At 46.0% G+C, this 19,671-nt stretch overlaps 1 protein-coding gene across 2 annotated transcripts in view; it reads right to left on the minus strand.

Moving 5' to 3' along the window:
* Hr38 (Hormone receptor-like in 38) overlaps positions 1 to 10,553 on the minus strand; it is a 37,369-nt gene extending 26,816 nt beyond the window's left edge. Inside the window, exon 1 of one of the 2 annotated variants that reach the window (XM_035880426.2) lies at positions 10,045 to 10,553. In XM_035880426.2, coding sequence (XP_035736319.2) covers positions 10,045 to 10,147 — 103 coding nt within the window. In that variant the 5' untranslated portion in view covers positions 10,148 to 10,553. Of the gene's footprint in view, positions 1 to 8,906 lie in introns of both variants that reach the window. The other variant, XM_035880416.2, reaches the window with a different exon arrangement.
* Positions 10,554 to 19,671: the final 9,118 nt, after the last annotated feature.

Genomic DNA, 19,671 nt, shown 5'->3' on the forward strand with positions numbered 1-19,671 from the left:
CGTGCCAATAACCAAATGCAAACCATAGAAACGGGCGTTCGGTCGAGTAAACGAATGTCGCGTCCTTAATGCAACCCTGCTCTAATTCGATTTCGCTCTTATGAATACGCCTTGGGATATAAAATACTTTTGAATCAGGTCCGTGGAATAGCTAAATAAGTAGGAGAGTTTGCGTTTTGGCGAGAGGCCAGGAGACGGTAGACGCATCGAATTCTTTCGATCTCGATGTTTACCTCTCGACCGGCTACGAGCTAGTCCCCAGAAGACTTTTAGATACGAACGTATCTATAAGTGAGACGCAAACGGATCTATCGCGAAGATTTTTACCGACGAGGGCAAAGATCAAAGGTATAAAGAACGATAGAAAAACGTGCGTTTAATTGATATACCACAAACTTTCACGGTAATTCTTATTCGCGAGACACCGCAAACGTTTCACGAAAAAAAAAATCTCGTGTACGTCCATCGACTAGACGACTATCGCGTAGTCTACCTGTATACGTACCTAGGTATCGTTATTTAAACTAATAGATAGAAAGAAAATCGCGCGTGCGCGACCGATAAATCGGTCGCTGTAAAACCAAGTACGATTCTACGAAAGCTATCTGATCGTGAACGCTCGGCCGTCAACGAGTTCTACGAGTAACGACGACTAGCAAACGGTGGTAGACGCGAAAGCGCGTGGGTGTGCGCGAAATGGAAGGAAAAAAAGAGAGAGAGAGAGAGAGAGAGAGAGAGAGAGAGAGAGAGAGAGAGAGAGAAAAGGAAAACAAGAAAAAAGACAGTAATAGTTGATAGAAAATCTGATAAAGAGTCGGACGTCGCGGAGAGACTCGTGCGAAAGTAATTAACCCGATGGTCCGCGCTAATCGTTCTTTAAAGCGCCGTTCGGTGTCCACGAGTCGATCGAGATAATACCGCGAATCACTTTCTTTCCATATAGAAGCGTGCAAGTGTGAAAATCACGCCCATTCATTCGTACCGAGTAAGGATTCGTTAGCGGATTACTCGCAATTCCAATTATTACCGGTGTCTTCGAAGGTCCAACGGCTTCGGCCTTCGAGAAACGGGCTTCGATCGATCGTTCCTATCATCGCGCGAAATATCAAAAGCATTCCGACGTTACTCCCCGGCCCCTTCCCCTCTCTCGGCGTCCCTTTATCGAAACTCGTCCGATCCGATGAAACAAACTCAAGGATTGGACGAGTCACGAAAGTCGTTTACGAATAAAATTCGTCAATGGCGATGTTAGGAAATTAATGAAAATTAGGTGGATAGGAATGATGGATAGGAAGAGGAAAATAATAAAGAGCCGAACAACGGACGAGCGGAAGAAAAGTCGAGAAAGTAGAGAAGACGGCGGTTTCGGATTCCACCTGTTAAAAGGAACGCTCGATATCCGTTAGAGCTATCCCCTTTAACCGGCGGCCTTGTCCGCCCCCGTCTAACGCACACACGATCCCACACCAAGAGCGACTACGACGAGCACACCCTTCCCGCGCTCTGGGTCGTCAACATACATCCAGTCGGTCGACTTCACCCCGCTCTCCCCGGGCCGATATCTACCTGAGCGCCTACGCGCACGACTTCAGCCCCCTTCCCGTCGCCTTCCCCAACAATGACGTCATACTGCGACGTCGTCGATGACGTCACCGTTCCGTGCCGCAGTTCCGTTCATCGATCACGCGCGCGCACCTAACCACCCTCCTCTTCCTCCTCCACTACCTAGCGAGATCGGATGCTTCAGGGCCGGCGAAAGAGGCACCCTCTCGATCTCTGCTCGATTCAATGACGTTCGCACGTGCGGAAAACACCTGCTGCCTACGCACCTTCCGAGCTTTTTTTTTGTCCGCGTACCGGACAAGACCGGGTTCCTTCAATCAAGAAACGCGCGAAAAGATAGAACGCCTCCGCAGGTATCAGGGGTCGCATACCAAGCGGAAGAATCGTTCCAAAGCGATGCCTTTGGAGGAGCGTGGGATGAGATGAGAGACCGAAGGAACGCTATATTACGTTCTTTAATCCTTTGAGCGTGCGCGACGACACTTTGCTCGAGCAAACGAACGAGTGAAAATGATCTTAATGAGAACAAAAAGGAGACGCCGTGGTCTCTTTTATTTTCTTCACTTTTTTCGATACTTTTCAATCTCTACGACAAGCTCTTGTGCGCTTTTATTAGGAATGTACCGACTGAGCGTGCGATCCTTTGGAATTTCGAGCGTTGTCTCGGTTATAAAAAATCCCTTATATCGTTGTACCGTTAAACGTTTCGATAAGACGCCCCCGTTCGTGATACGACGGATCTTATTAAATCTCGATAAAGACGAATGTTGAAAAAGAATTGATCCGATAGCGGCGGATATGGAGGATCTTTCCTGGGTAGGGAGGATCTATACGCGCGTCATGGGCCACGTACGCACAACGGATTATGGCGATCGATAAATCACGTGGGAATATTGCGAAAATTGAAAGAAATTGGAATATCATTGAAGGAGTTCGTTAAGCCTAGCGGATTATTGCGTTTGATCGATACGGAACGACTTACGTACGTGTACTTATGTCCGATAGCCTCCCTCGCCGCTGCCAGTACAAAAATAATTTCTGCTTATGCGCGCGCGGGCGCGCACGAAAAAAGGATTTAAATGCTTCTAGCTCTTGCGAGGAGCAACTGCTTAATTTTGTTGCTTCTCTTTCGTCATTCTAGCCGCGTTGCATAACGAGCATTTCCGCGCCGGTCATTCACCAATACGTTTTGCTGCTTCTGTTTCGTCACTTTGGTTACAAGGCGGTGCAAAAAACTTGAGAAGAAGCAAGCACGCGCACAATGCATCCTGCGAGCCGCGCGAATCTCTCTCTCTCTCTCTCTCTCTCTCTCTCTTTCTCTTTCTGTCTTATCGCTTTTAGCTCAGCCTCTTGCGTTTCTGTACAATGACATCGCTCGAAATAACTTGATTTTCTTGATTACGAGCAAAAGTAATTACCGATTGCTAAATCGTTGAATTCACGGATTGGCGATTTAATAAAAAGAAACTCTTGCCGATTTCTTTCAGAGCGGTCGCGAGTTATAAAATTTCATAGTTGGCGGTCATTCACCAAATACCACGACGACACTAGAGTATTTACGTTTGAGAAGAGGAGAGACGCGTACGATGCATCGTCATAGCTTTGCTTTGGCACGAGTAACGAAAATGTCTTTTTTTCTCTCTTTCTTTCCCTCTTTCTCCTTTATCCGTCCGTCTCGGTCTCTTTGCTTTTTACCGTCTTCCTGCGTGCCCGTTAAATTTAGCCCACTGCCACGCCGACTATTACGCGAGCGAGTTGTTAGCGGCGTAACTTTATCGCCTCTCTCTCTCTCTCTCTTTTCCGTTCTACGGCTCGTTCCTATTCTCGCCTTACGAAAGCCAACGGCGTAACGGTACTTCCGCGAAATAGAGTCGAAACGAAATTGCAAGCGCCGGGAGCTTGTCTCAAGGTCGACACTGAAACCGCGAAATTCCTGTCCGGCGGACATCATCGTTGACATCGAAGTCATACCTAACTTCATCCAACTTATCGACTTATCCGACGATACGACGGAGTTCGCTCGTCGAAGAATGTTAAAGGTAATTTTTTCTCGAGTTTGCGAATCCAGTAGCAACGACGAGTCTCCGCTCAAACAGACATAAGTTGTAGACATAAGAGGAAAAAGTTTCGCAAGGCGCATTACCACACTCGCGGAAGCTGCGGAACGGTGAAACGTAGTATCGTTAAACATTCTTAGAGAAGCTGCTACACGCGTCTCGCGAGAAACTCGCAAGAGAATTTTATCGACTTTGTGTCAAAAAAAAGAAGAAGAAGAAAAAAATAGAAAGACGATGTTTCTTGCAAATGAGTTTGTAACCGTTATGAGAGATGATTCACGAGAATAAAACGTTTCCATAGATAAAAAGTAAGAGGAGAGAAATTGCGCGCAACATTAGCGACGATTAAGAGGTATAAGCCAATAACGAAAGCAAAAGGTGGAAGAGAAAGAGGAAGCGAGAATCGAGGAGGACGAGATCGGGAGCGCAAACGCCATCACCGATGGCGACGACGGTACATGACGCCGAAAATAGCGTCGTCCTTGGTGGTACGCGTGACGTCGTAATGCCGTCGGTCGGTCGATGACGGACGGGGGCGGCGTTGTGACGTCAACGTTAATGCCTTCGTCGGTGTAGCGAGCGACGCCACCACCGTCGTCGTCGTCGCCGCCGCCGCCGCGACGCCACCGACGCACCGAGCTTGCGCTCTGTATTTCCCAAGCTTGCGCTCGATCCAATGGCCTCTCTCTCTCTCTCTCTCTCTCTCTCTCTCTCTCTCTCTCTCTCTCTCTCTCTTTCTCGCTCGCTCTTTTTCTCGGAGCTGTTCGGACTTTGAATGAAACGGCAGAGCGAAACCGATCCTTCCGTTGTCCGATATTTCCTTTCTTCTCCTTCTTTTCTCTTGACTAGCCGAAGGGCATGGAGTTCTTTTAAAAAAGAACTTCTTTTCAATTTGTACGAACGATGTAGGTACTCTTTCAACTAAAAATAAATACGTCCGTTCGTATATGAAGGTGCTGCTTTTAAAGCGTCTAAAGAAGACAAACGTCTTCGTGCAGAACGACGTCTTCGCGTCCACTCGGAATCGACATTTTCGTCAAGTATTTCGCACGGAATACGTTTTCGCGGTGAAATCTATTTCAGGTAAAACAAGGCCGTGCGTCACAAGGCGAGTCGCGTTACACATTTTTATCCGCGTTTCGCACGAATAAATCACGCGCGAAAGCGAACCTAGGAGAGCAGCGTCTATCGTTTGCGCTCCTTACGCCTTCTTATGCTTGAGCATAGATTTAGTTTTTTCTCTCGCAAAGGGAAAGCTAGAGGTACGTTAACTTTTCCTGTCATCGAAATCAATGCCACTGAAAATCCCGCTTTTCTATGTTTTCCTCGTGAATGAACAAGGATAACAAGAGAGAGATAGAGATTTATTAATCGCGAGTTAATAAGAAGGTTATAAATAATAATCGGACGTTCCTATTGATCGTATCCGGGGAGTGGGAGGGATAAAGCGAGCAAAACGACGGAAAAAGGAGTTTTTAATGGCATTGTGCTCGTGACACCTCCTCGTTCGTCTACACCGACCCTTTCACTTCGATCAGCACGCGCGAGTCGAGCGCGCAGCTGACGAATACCGGTACACACACGTAAAGTTTTCATTTTTAAGTTTCACAAGGTGCGACCTTTCATTAAGTAATTTCCATATAACGGCACGTGCCTCTCTTTTTCCGATTTTTCCATTATTTCGCGATACTTACGACCATCGAGAGGATTATTCAAAGCTAACCGCTGTCGACTCGCATACTCGATCTTTATCATCGATCGGCTACTGATCCTCTCGATAATCGTACCAACTCCGATACATCGACTTTTAATTATAAACTCGTTACAGCATAGATAGGTAGAACTCTCTTTGAAATTTCTAAATGGTATCAAAGTATCCAGCTTGTTCCTTGCACGAGCCAATCGATAAATCGATCGAGAAAAATTTCACCGCCGTAGTCACGATAGCGACTTCTGTTAAATCGCTCCCAAAGACTATGTCCCGTGCCAGGTGAGAGTCCCGCTACGTCTGCGTTTCATATTTTATGAACGAGTCCCTCCGTTGGAACGGTATTCACGTAAGACCAGTCCCTTTCGCCTCTCTCTCTCTCTCTCTCTCTCCTTTTTAGCTACGTTGCGTCACCTGTGGTCTCGCAGTTTCCTCTCTTTTCCTCGTTTATAAGGCGCGCAGATCGCGTGTTCTCCCGAAAAGAGGACTCCCGGCATTCGTTGCCGCAAAAACCGCAAGTTCATCGACAAGTCGTCGTGCTATCGGCGCGTTTCACGAGCAGAGCCAGCCTTTTGCGGTCGAAAGAATTTCATTGATGGCAGCGAATGAATGATGCCGTAGCCATTGGGAACCATTCCGCGTCACACTCGCGATAATTACCGTCGCGCATTCCTTCTTATCTTTGCTCAAGAATGATCGATACTGAAGAAGTAAGTAGACGAAAAAGTGAAATCACGTGGTATATGCAACTACGATCATTGTTGTGAAAAAAATCAATATAGACGCGGATAACCGGATGGCTATTATCGGAATGACGAAATTGCTTATCGGACGTTGTAGCCTACGTCCAAGTATCGGAAGGATGATTCATGCTCCCGATTGACATTCTGACGTTTTCGACCGATCTGTTCTCTTTTTTGTTTTTCCTTTCGGAATAGCGCGTGAACCGATGATGTTTCATCGTTAACTTTGAACGGTTCCATGCACGGGAGCATGGCCATTATAGCACAACGACGCCAAGGAGAATAGGTGAAAAGTGTAAGAGCACGCGATCTCCTTTCTTCTCGATCGATCTCTCGCTCTTTCTACCTCGTCAAACTTTCTCTCCTCTTCTCTTTTGTGGCCTAGCCAGGCAGCCGCGGATCGCCCGCCTCGCACGTATATATTTAGTTTGGCCAGCAAAACAATGCAATTGGCCTCTAGGAAGCGCGAATCGTTTTTTCTCTACTCTTTTCGGTGGCACTCTGTACCGCGTAAACATACTTCTACGAACATCGCTCTTACTCGTATGGCCAGAGTGTAGAATTAAAATGACTTGATCGTTAAAAAGTTGTGCAATAATTACGAAAATTGGCAGATCGAAATAGGCCAGATATTCTTATTAAGGCTATTGGCATTTAAGAGAGATGGGGAGAGAGAGAGAGAGAGAGAGAGAGAGAGAGAGAGAGAGAGAGAGAGAGAGAGAGAAGAGAAAGGACGGACCTCTTCCTTGTGGCATACATAATGCACACACGCACACACATATCTAATAAAGATATTTAATTTATGTACATAGACCGTGTCCGCTTATGGAGTTAGCCTTGACAAGTCAAGGGGCGAAGGATTCGTCGAGTAACTGCATCGTTTAGAGAACGACTCATTCCCGGATGCAGAATGGTCGTCTGATCGAGACCGTTGCGTACGGTAAATCCATCCTGTTAACCTTCGATATGACAAATGGAAATACCTTTGTCGAAAAATATTTCCGATCGTTTCGCGATGAAATCTAATCGGACGAATTTCTAGACGAGTCTGGAATGAAGTAGTCAAGTGCGATATAAAATCAGACCAGGGAGTGCGTAAAGATGCATCGCGTCGTAACAAGTTCCGGCCGGACTCGAACTGCTTGAACGATAAGTTTGAACGATAAGTAAGCGAGAAATGAGATTCGTATTTATTCGACGCATAAAACATGAAATAAGACTTGGCGGGACAATGGAAGAAACAATGATCGACAAGAATGATCTCTCGAAAGCATGTTGAAGTAATTAATCCGCGCGTATACGAGGTCGAAGTGATCGGTCTAAGCCTTTCTCTCTCTCTCTCTCGGATCAAGATATCGTAATATCTTAGCGATCGTCCAACCCACGCGGTTGAAAGACAAAACGAGAAACGAAACGAGGAGAAGGAGGAGAAAGAGAGAGAGAGAGAGAGAGAGAGAGAGAGAGAGAGAGAGAGCCTCGATCTATCGAGTATCGATGTGGCAGCGCCTACTTAACGGTGCTACAGTAAAAGTACGAGTGCGTTTAATGCACGGAAGTCATAAGCGTTGATTTACCATTGTCACGGCCGTTACTCTCTCGTCAGGGAAAAGGACAATCGTTTGGTTTGCGATTCGACATCGCTGGTGGCTCGCGACAATAATGCGGCAGAACCGGTGACCGCACCTGTACTCGCTGTAAGTGGTTATATTTGTAGTTTGTACTCTCTTCTTTCCTGCGGTCTCGTGCAGGCCAAGTATGTACGCGGAAAAGAAACGTCGCGCGCTCGGCCCACTGCCAGACTATATTTACCTTAACGTGCCGGTTACACCTGTAAAGACTAAACTTTCAACGTCGTTGTCGTCGTCGTCGTCGTCGTCGTCGCCGCCGCGACGGATAGAAGACAGCTCGTACGAAAAATGCTTCTCCGAGACATTAGAGACGCGGAAGCTGCGAGACCGATCGATTTTTATGCTATTTTTCCACCTATAATCGGATTTCCTTTCGTACACGATAGGATGCTACGGAAACGATGATTCCATTCTTTCGCGCGGCACGCGAACAACTCGTAACTCGAGAAATATCGTTTCAGAATGTAATAAACGAGCGGTAGCGTAATAGACTCGTGATAAATCGAAGTTATCGAAGATGTCACGAGTGAAGTTGAGCGGAATTATGCGAGAACGCATGTGTATATTTATTAAAAATCGTCGAAATTCTGATCATTTTTCAAAGGGACCGTGCGCTTTATAATTTATTCGAGGACTCGTTTCGTTACGTTTCTATGTATTACGTCTAATAGTAATTACATTTTATAAAGTTAAGCTCCGAGACATCTCGTCCTTGCTAATAATGTTAAATTCGTCGAATAAAGCCGGAAATAAATAAATTGCTAACATTTTACGGTGTCTCTTTGCCATAAACTTAATCGTAGAATATTAGACTAGTGATCGCGTTACCTTTCCGACCGGTCGTTACAACGAAAGGACCCTTCTGTAAGGAGTAAAAAAGAAAAGCCTAAGGAGAGGAATAGAAGAAAGCTCGAAGAACGCACGGTTCGTGTTCGGCTATCACATCCTTCGTTCGATCGTCCGATCCTTCGTTTCTTCGTTGGAGGACGATCGACGAGTTAAACGCGATTACCATCACCATCACCAGCCATCACCATCACCATAAGCAGTAATCACCTGCGGCAACCATCAGCGACCATAGAAAATTCAATCTTTTTATTTTTTTATCTCTTTTTTTAGATTTTTTTTTTTTCTTTTTTTTTTTATTTAGTCGAGAAGAGCGCACCAAGACGTCTCTCTTTGTTCGCGCTGGTTGCTGAAGACTTACACTTGTTCCAATGATCGTGGCGTTGGTGCGCGTGATGCTGCTCGAGGTTGCGATGATGGTCGTGATTGTTGTTGGTGTCCGCCGCGATGGTGACCTGTTGATGGTAAGGTACGCTCGTCGGCAAATGGATCGTCGTCGTGGTCGTGGTGGTCGTCGTCGTCGATCGTTCACGCTGTTCGCTTTCGATGCGATCGTGATCGACGACGACGTGGTGGCGGCCTATAGGCGCGGGACGTTGCTGAATCGTCGCTGCCGGTCCCCCACCGGTTGTTCCTTCGGTTCCTGCATCCTCGGTTACGGTACGCATCGCGCGTACGATCGCTTCTCTTTCATTCACCGATCGAATTCACCGGACTCACCGGGAGAAAACATCGATATCTATACGTCTACTTGAACTAGCTGCTCGGCCTCATCCCGATCGCGCACGTTTGCACGCGCGTGCTTAGGTGCGCGTGCCGAGAAGCACGTGCTACCGCGAGACTTGCGAGATCCTGTTCGATTATTACGAAACACCCGCACGAACACGACCGAAGAGTCGTGGAGGTGGAGGAAGTTTGGCGTGCTTCCTCGAAAACTCGACGACTCGAGAAAGTAAGTTGAAGGAAAAAAGAGAAGAATGAAAAGTCTAACGTCGCGAAACTTTTCTCGTGGCAAAGATTGCGCGATTGGACGCGTCTTCCTTAAAAATTGGACGAGCATGCGCGTCGTCGTTCACATTTGGGGATGAAGGACGGATAGTGGCTGAACAATAAACGGACAACAGGAATTAGTGTCGTACTCGTGCACAAATCGAATTCTCTCTCTCTCTCTCTCTCTCTCTCTCTCTCTCTCTCTCTCTCTCTCTCTCTCTCTCTCTTTCTCTTTCCCTCGGTCGCTCACTCGCTCGCTGTTATTTCGCTTTACGACGAACGGCCAAGACCAAACGACGAAAGGGAACACTGGATAATGCGCGCGCGCACGCACGCACACGATAAAACCATTGAAACGCGCCAAGAGAAAACACAAAAAAAATCCTGTCTTTGGTTTCGTTAAAATTCTGTTGAAATATAGAGAGGGATAGAGTCGTTGATTTTTCTTACTGAATCGAAACGGGGTGTGTCAAGGAGAACGATTCTTTGCTCTTTTAACTACCACCGACCTGCGTGCGTCGTCGTAGCGCAAGATGAATCCTTCCAGACGATGTCGTTGGAGGTCAGCGCTCCACCGAGGAGCCCGAAGATCTCGGACCTGGGCACTCGCATGCAGCCACCTTTAAGTCCTCGCTTTTTATCGTTCCTCTCTCACAACGGACGACATTGTCACGCTCGTTTTATACTATTTCTCTATCCTTTTTGATTTTTGATTCCTCTTCTTAATCTTTGTCTATCGATCGCTTTGGCAAGAACAAGGATAAACGGTTTCCCGCGATCTCGTGGTTCACGATCGATATCACCATCGATGAAGTAAAGTCACGTTCCTATAGGGAAAAACGAAAGCACGTTTCTTATTTCTTCGAAGAAATCCTTATTCAATAAGGAAGAGAACGCGCGTATGTCGTATGCGGAGCAAGGAGAACGGCGGCGGCACCGGTGCGCGTTTTCGAACGAGAGAAGAAAGAATGGTACACTCGCACAGCTGGCCGGCAGGCGCGTAACTGAGTCCGGATCGCGCGCGTTCCGCCGCTATATTAAAAGCGTAGCGCGTGTAGAGCGACGGCGGTGACGGTAGCGGAGGTGGTGCTGGTGGTGGTGGTGGTGGTGGTGGTGGTGGTGGTGCTGCTGCTGCTGCTGCTGCTGGTGGTGGTGGTGGTGGTGGTGGTGGTGCTGCTGCTGCTTCTGCCGTTATTGCCGCGATAGTGGTGGAAACAAGAACGGCACACTATAGCCGTGTAACAACGACGACAAAGACGACAAGGAGAATGCAAAGGTGGTAGTGACGAGGGTAGTGGGGGTGTCGGAGAACGGCGCTAACGGTGACGTCACTCTTCTCTCGCGGACGTCATAACCCGGGGCACACGCGGCCAACGGATCGATGGACCTGGCCTGGCGAGCGGGAGTCCTCATTGGCCCACGCGGACGATGATGCCGTTACGGTGACGTCAGCACGCCACCCACCGCCCGCAACCCCTCACGTCGCGACCTAGTGCCGGCACGCGGCCCACCGACCGACCGACCGAGCCAGAGAAAGAGAGAGACGGTTCTATCTCTCCCCCCTCTCCTCTCCTCTCCTCTCTATCTCTCTCTCTCTCTCTCTCCTCCTCCTCCTCCGCTCGCTTTGAGAATATTCTGGTCCTCTTCGACGTCCACTGGCGCGGGCATTTTCTTACCGACCACGGCTTTTGAATTATCGATGAAGCGATTATAAAGAGGCTATCGAAAGCCGCTTCCTCTCCTCGTCTCGTCGCCTCTTGCCACTTCTCGCCCACCGAACTTTCGCACGTGATACACGTCTATCGACCCTTACGACGATTCATAATAAGGCGTGAACCTTTTTTCTCTCTCAATTACGCGTACCAGAATTTTATTGATAATATTTTAAGCGTGAAATAAATGGAGCTCTTCCATGCGTAATATATATATATATATATATATATATATATATATATTTATACATACATACATATACATGTGTATATATATGTTGGATGGAAAGAAAAAATGAATTTCGTACGAAAATTCGAAAATAGACGTCTCTAGAATAAAATGTCTCTTTTATCCCGATTTACTCGAAGCAATGACGACGTTCTAACGCTTCCTCGAGCAACGTAACGCCGATCGATCTTCCTGCTTGCGAGCGTGAAGCGGATTTATGCCGGCCGCATTGGCTACGCCAACGATGCCTCGAAAAACCGGAAACTGTCGTTTGTGCGTGGGAAGCCTTCGTCGTGATAAAAGAGAATAAAAAAGAGATAGAGACCGAGAAAAAGGGAGAGAGAGAGAGAGAGAGAGAGAGAGAGAGAGAGAAGGTGTTTCCGAGCGAATCGCGGGGGTGTCTATTCCACCGCCGATGCAACCTTCATTCATGCATCGGCCGACCTAAAGGCAATGCCGCGGTCCACCCCCTCTTTGGAAGCACGATGCACGCGTAGCGGAGCGGAGGCGTAAGCGACCGCTCGACACGTTGCCCTAGTTTAAGCGACTCGTTTGGAGAGCTTGACGAAGATGAAGAGATCGTGAGAGAAAGACATTATTATGTCTACGACGATATCTAGTGAATTATGTATTTAATGAAAAACTAATAATAATAGATGTGAGATACTTTCGGATATTAGAAAACTACGAATGAAGAATCGATCATAAAACGAAACAAATGATAAAAATTAGAGAGTAAAAAGAAATATAATAAGACGAATGGTCGAGATCTGTGAAATCGAGAGCGAGTGACCGTGTAAGAGAAGGCCGACGCGAATCTTTCCTCTCTCTCTCTCTCTTTGCCCCCGTAAGCTTCTGTTTCTTCTTCTTCTTCTTCTTCTTCTTCTTCTTCTTCTTCTTCTTCTTCCGGTATAACGACGAAGATCGTTGTGAGAGAAGGAACGGAGGTCGAGCTCTTTCCCCTACCACCGCGAACGGGTCCGCGGCCAGACGTTGTGCAAATGCGGTCCGGTTGCCGAGGCAGAAGAGTTCGCGCCGATTAAAAAGTGGTTTGCCTCGGGTCGTTCCACTGACACAGTAGTGAAAATGAAAGAGAAGGGGAAGAAGCTAAAGACCGAGGCCCTAGGAGAACTCGTGCTTTATGGAACGCGATGGTCGCGACCGTGCGTGAGAGATAGGAGGATACTAGGATTTTCATTGGATTCTTTTCCGACTCGCTCGACACCTTTTCTTCTCTCTTTCCGATTTTCGTTTTTACGCCAACCGAGCGCATCCCGATTAGAAAATTCTCAAGGGTCAACGAGAAGAGTCGATTATACGACCAGTTTTATAATACTCTAGCTAATCGATAGGCGATACCGTTATGAATATAGTGAGGATGAACTTATAACGACGAAAGGTCGTGAACATACTTATTAACGTCGGTGAATTAATTAATCGATAGAAGGAAAAATGGACTTTAAAGACGAACGTAGCTATCTACCGTGAATCTGGAATGATCAATCATTGGCCTTTCGTTGATATGCCGGCCATGAAATCACGGGAGCATGATCGATGTGTGCGACGATTTTTAAAGAGAGCGCGTACTCCGTGCGATCTCAAAGTTCCTTCCTGATATACATATGTATGTGTATATATATATATACACACACACACACACACGCACGCGCGCGCGCGCACCTTTTTATCGCGAAAATATCGCTCAAAGTCGCGCGGCACGTGACCCAACGGGTTCACCGTTAGACCAGGGAGGATCGAAGACGGGAGGTCGAGTTAACGCGATCGGTCATCCAAGGCAATTTCGACGATTCAAAGAAGATCATTTTAGAAAGTGCGACGTAAAATCGAAGCAAGTGGAGGAACAAGAGGAAAGGAAGCCGATCTCGATGGATCGATGTTCGAACGAAAAAAAACCAAGAAAAACAAGAACTTGGATCGATTCGTTGGAGGACGCCATCGATGACGTTTCGCGACGAGTTTTTGAAGGTGAACACGCGCCTGCGATAGTAAATTTCAATCGTCTTCTCCTTTCCCCCGCCTGAATATCTTTCTTCGCAAATGAAAGAGAATATTTCCGAGAGAAAAGTGATAAAAGGGAAAAGAGAAACGGAAGAGAAGATAGAGAAGAGAAGATAGACTAGAATGGGAAGGAATGAAAATTGAAGCGATCGCTTATATTTTCTTTACTTTTCTTCTCTTCCTAATCCTTTAGACGTCGCGCACGATGGCAAACAGAAATTGAACGAGATTCAAAGTAAATTTCAAATCTCCGGCATAAATCGCGTCACGTTGTATATGCAAATAGAAATAATATATCAATCGCGTGCACTATATTACACGCGATAGTACCTCGCGGACCTATGAAAATCGATTAGAAATCGATGTAGCTTGTTTGCCGGCTGATGTACCCGCTCGAGTATATCCGTGATAATGTATATCAAGTTGTGACGTGTAACACGGTTTCCGCGATTGCCGTGATATAATGAAATTCAAGACATTCGGTATCCGAGCTTTGTATCGAGCTTTCGAGTCGGCCCAAAGGTATTATCGTCGATTAAAAAAGGATACTACGTAGAAATCTTACTAGGCGAAAGGTTTTCAAACGTCGCGATCCTCGATCACGGATGGGTCATCGATTTCAGTTATATATCGTTGATGTAGCTCGTCTTTGGCTCGACTCGAGGCGTGACGCAATCACCGAGGAGTGCATTAAAATAATTAAATCTCGCCGATCCCACAATGTCTAACAACTTTGGATTAACATTCCTCGCGTAATAAAAAATACGAACGTGTTAAGCGCGACTAATAGACGTCGCGAGAGAATCGAATAACGGAAGAAGAAATAAGTGACATTTAGTTGGAGACGACGACGCCGCAACGAGATCCGCTATATTAAAAGGCACACCCTGGAAGGCTATTTACGTTACGAAAGGAAGGAACTCAAATTCTCGAAGAAAAAAGGAAAGATGCGAATAAACCTGGAAGGATAAAGAGAGGCACGAAAGGAAAGCGTCTAAATGGAAGAAGGAGGAGATGAAGGAGGAGGAGGAGGAGAAAGAGAAGGAGGAGGAGGAACCGGTTATCGGCACGAGTTCTCTCGTAGCCAGGAAGAATCGGCGAGGGTGAGAGGCTGCGCAGCTGTTATTACGCAATCGTGCACGGCGCAAGTACGTTGAGTTATAAGACGAAAGGCGACTGTCGCGGTGTAACGCGCGTACGTCGCACCGTCCTATCTATATACCTACCTACTTATATACATACATACATGCATACATACATACATGCATACATACATACATACATACATATATATATATATATATATATCTATAGGTTTATAGACTATTTATAGATGGGCACGTACACCTTTCGTGTCGTTACGGACGGCGCACGCGAGATACCGAGTCGAACTACTAGCCGGGCCCGAATTAGCGAATGTGGTACGAGCCACCGATTCGACTACTAAGAATCTTCTAAATCTCAACGAAATGTTTCAGGCGATATTTCGTTGGGACAACGCGTAAACATCCGATCTGGGAAAGAGAATCTCTTAGCGCAGAATGTGCGACAAGGCACGGTTAATTAATTTATCGCACGAACGGTACGAAAGAGTCGAGGGAAGAAACGGAGATAACCATGTATGTACATACATACATACGTACGTACGTACGAGCAGTGGCTCCTGCGTGTGTGACTATTTTTAAGGAAAGTAAGAGAGTTGAGAAAGAGAGAAAGAGAGAGAGGAACGAATAACGGTTTACTCGCAGATAACAGCGCGCGCGTTTCCGATGCAGGTAAAAATAACAAAAGTTATAGCACGGTTGGTACTGCGGCTGACTCGTATTCGAGATTATCGAGGTGCTACGCGTTCCTAAATTAAGTACAAGTCGCGTGACATGGCGCGAAAAATCCTCGCTCGCTTTCCCGAACGAGTAATTTCACGATAGCGAAGAGAGTGTACGTAATTTTCTTTTCTTTTGCTCGTTCAAGAGAGAGAGAGAGAGAGAGAGAGAGAATTCGTTATAGCGCGGCGATATCGATTAAAACGCGTCAAGTGCGTGGGAGGTGTCGGTACAACGAATACAGAAGGGAAAGAGAGAGAGAGAGAGAGAGAAATGTGCACACACGCAAGAGTTTGTAGAGTGCATGCGCGGGAGTCGCTTGGAAGGAAATGTAAGCGGCTGCTTACGGAGAGAAGCGTTTCGCGAAATGGAAACCAGGTAACTGCCGACGTCGTGAGGTTTCGATTCCAAAGATTAGCCGCTCGCTCTGTGGGAAACTTCCTCCGTTACTACGGAAAGATCAGCTTCCTCGGTCGTTCTCGAAACGATCCCTCAAAATGTTCGAGAATATGTACCCACTCAATACTTTCGAACATTGCGGAAGAGGATGTCGTCTCTCTTCTTTTGGCTACGAAAACGATCGTAAACACGTCGGAGTCTCTCTCGATCGCTTCCGGTGAAAATTACGAGCGAGGCACGATCTTGAAAATCGAGTTTGAAGATGCGCATCGAAGCTCTCTCTCTCTCTCTCTCTCTAAAAATATTTATACACATTTACGACATAATATCGTAATATACATATATGTATATGTATATATATATATATATATATATATATATATATGTGTGTGTGTATATATGTATATATAAATTTGAAGTAACGTTGGTTAATAATTGGCGTAGATAAAAAGAACGAAGAAAGCAAAGGCGTTCGGTAATTTTTCGGGCTCGCTCGATTCGTCGCGGCCTCGTCTCTGGTCCAGGCAGCATCCGGCGTTGCGCGGAGAGGAGCGTCGACTCGCATCTTCTCCCGCTTCGCCGTGCCTCCGTCCTTCTCTCTCGGCGTAGATCGGAGAACGATAGGCGATTAGCGCCGCGTGTGAAAGGGAAAGCGAGCGGTCGGCTTCACGGAGGAGGACGATCGACCCCGGCGCTCGAAACGACTCTCTCCTTCGTACGTAACGTCTATTCGTCCTCTCCTCTCCCCTCCACATCCCGATACTTCTCCTTCTTCCTTTTCTTTACGTTTTATTCTCTCTTCCGTTCTTTTCTATCTTTTTTCATTTCTTTTTCATTCGATAAACGACCTCTATATCCTCTTTTACGTTTCTTTCTTTAAAGCAATTTTTAATGTAACGTTAGCTCAATTCGAAAGTATTCGTCTATTCTAGCGCTTTTTAAAAATGTCGTCGTTGTTGTAGATCAAAATCTACAAGCATTTACAAGGTTGCTCTAATTAAGAGAAAATTAGATACAAGATCCGCTAGAATCTTAGCACGGGTCGGATTAGTTAACCCAGAGAATTTCGTATAGGATACGAAGACGCACGGTTACATTATGCGTAGAAACGAAGAAAAAAATTCGTGCGAGTGCAAAGCGAGCATCTCTCGCTCTCTCTTTCTCGAAACGCGCAAGACAAGTCGCAAAGATGAGAAAGAAAGAGAGAGAGAGAGAGAGAGAGAGAGAGAGAGAGAGAGAGAGAGAGAGAGAGAGAGAGAGAGCACGGGTTTCGCGTGTACATGCACGTCGACGCGTGTTTCCGCGTTGCTATGCTAATGAGAGAGCGTCGAGAATCGACAAAGATCGTTCCGCTTATCCTTGGACCATCTTTCCTCTTCGTCTTCGGTCGCACAAAGACGATTTTGACACTTTGAATTTCACGAACGAAACGAAAGAGAAAATCGCAGAGTATCTCTTTAACTAGTAAATATGCCAAATAGAAGCCTCGCGATCGAGGCAACTCCGATCACTTTGTAATTTTATTATTTCTACTTATCTTTTTTTCCATTCTACCATCCATTGGGATAACGATGGTATAATGTGTTTCTCGTGACAAACAAAAATCACTGGTTTAAATCGTTAAGTAGGCAAGACGTATGATCGGAGATTCTGGATACCAGTCAATTATCGCAAGAAATAACGATCCTCCTATCTGATGAAATATCGAGGGAAACGGGTTGCTCCGAAGAAAACTGTTTGGTATCAAGTGTCTGTCCATTGTAGCGATATCGGTACCCCTTTGGGGAAAAAAGTATTTTCAAACGTAAAAGTAATACCTACTCGATAAAAAACAAGGTAGCTGACAATGCATTCAAATGTGTCGATACGTCAACTTTTCTGTAGAAACGTGTAATAATAAAAAAAAAGAAAAAAAAAAGGAAAAAAAAGAAAAAAGAAAAAGAAAAAAAGAGTTATATTTTTTCTATAAAAATGTAAAATCTAGTCCAATATACTAGATAGGTAATCTAGTAGTAATATGTTTTACAAAGATAATTGCCAAGAATAAACTCGCTTTTAAATCCGATTCGTTCGCATTCTCAAAATTCAATTCCGACGTTCCAACGCAATAATATTAACATTGATCCCAAAGTATCGATCTTGAAGATCTTTGATACAAGATTGCTCGAACATAAGTATACCACCATAATAGTGTACCACGTTTTTAATTATAATTATTCGATATTCCTTATGGCTAGTTATATCGAGATACGTAGTTGTGACGTGACGAGGAGTATTCATAAATTTCGATCCGTAAGCTTATCGAGGAGAAAGACAAAGGACGTGTTGGTCGATCGGATCGGATCGGAGAATCGCGCGATGAATTTCGTGTCGTCGAATTTTCTAATCGACCTCCGTCTAAACAGAGATCCAACGTGATTGTCTGTCCGCGAAACACTTTTAGCTTCTCGGCCGACAGCATGGTCACGATTATTCCGCGACGCGGAGGAGAATCGACGTTCGAGTCGTGGGGTCACACGCGGGGTCGTCGTTGAGTTCTATCTCGGTGAACCTCCCCTCTCCGGCGCTAGATCTCTCGAGCCGACTCTTATTTCTCTCGAAGAGGAAAAAAAGAAGGGAAGGAAGAAGGAGGAGGAGGAGGAGGAGACCTCCCACCCTCGCGAGAGAGTCGATATACGAGCTGCAACGGGCCAACGTCGTCCTCTCGATCTGCACAAAGTCGTTAACGAGACGACTCGTTATCTTTAGCGCGGTATATATACGTGTGTGTTGCCTAGCTAGACGGCCGGTTATAAGCCGGCGAGTAGACAACTACGAAAGGAGAGGTATTCCGAGAAGAAAGAGGAGAATCTCTTTTCGCGCGACTGTGCCTGAGCCATCCAAGAGATATAGGCACTTTCTCTCTCGTAGTTTTTCGGTGAGGCTGGCTTTTCCGCTCGCGCTTAGCATAAAGATGGCTAGTAGTCAACGATGTTTATCGGATAACAGGGATCGTCTTTGATCTCACGTACATTGAAGATAGTCGAGATAGCTCGCTAAATGTCCATTCGATTTGATCGTTCGTACATGTATAATAGGTATCGGTTACGTCGCTAGTATCGATCGAGCACTACCAAATCGATATGAGGAAGCTAAATAATCGCTATACGTTGCGCATTTTCATTGCACAAGGTATTCGCATACGCTATACGTTATTTTGGAAGATGCCGTTTCGAATCCGCGTTACGCCATTGTGTCTACTTTTGTTGATTTATCGTTCCTCTTTGAAATTACCGCTCGTGCTTTCTATCATCCGTCCGGAGAACAAAAGGATCCGAGACGGGGCCATTACTAGAAGACGGCCGCAGAAGAAGAAGAAGAAGAAGAAGAAGAAGAAGAAGAAGAAGAAGAAGAAGAAGAAGAAGAAGAGCAGGGAAAAACGGATAGCGCATGAGAAGAGGCAGTTTGCCACTTCGTCCGGTTTCTCCGCGACAAGAATGCTTTTCGCGAGAGAAATATAGAAAAGAAAAGAAAAGAAAAGGGAAAAAGGCAAAGAAGAAAAAAGGGAGAAGAAAATCGACGCGGTAGATCGCGGATGTCGTGCGCACGTAATACGCGGTGGATTTCATCGTCTCTTTGACGGATGACTAATGCTAAATGTTGCCGCGGTGGCAGCAACATAGTAACGGCAATCGCCGACGACAGGAGTTAGCCGAGAAAGCCCGGCGAATAGCCTACTCGAAGGTAGTTAACAACCGTGCTTGGCCTTGGTCGAGAATGGTTAACGGGTTGAAAACTTTTCTAGATACCCTATCTCTTTTCCTAATACCTACTACTCACCTCGCGCGCTTGATGTATGGAGCATTTCATTGACTACCTGGACTTTGTCTCTCATCCTAACGCGTTTCCATTAATCCTACTTACTTTCGTTCCACGGCTCGTGGACGTCGTCTTTTACTATCCATCGTAGTTTCT

Source organism: Vespa mandarinia, chromosome 8, assembly GCF_050613455.1.
Source record: "Vespa mandarinia isolate Hongniang chromosome 8, ASM5061345v1, whole genome shotgun sequence".
Taxonomy (NCBI): Eukaryota; Metazoa; Arthropoda; class Insecta; order Hymenoptera; family Vespidae; genus Vespa; species Vespa mandarinia.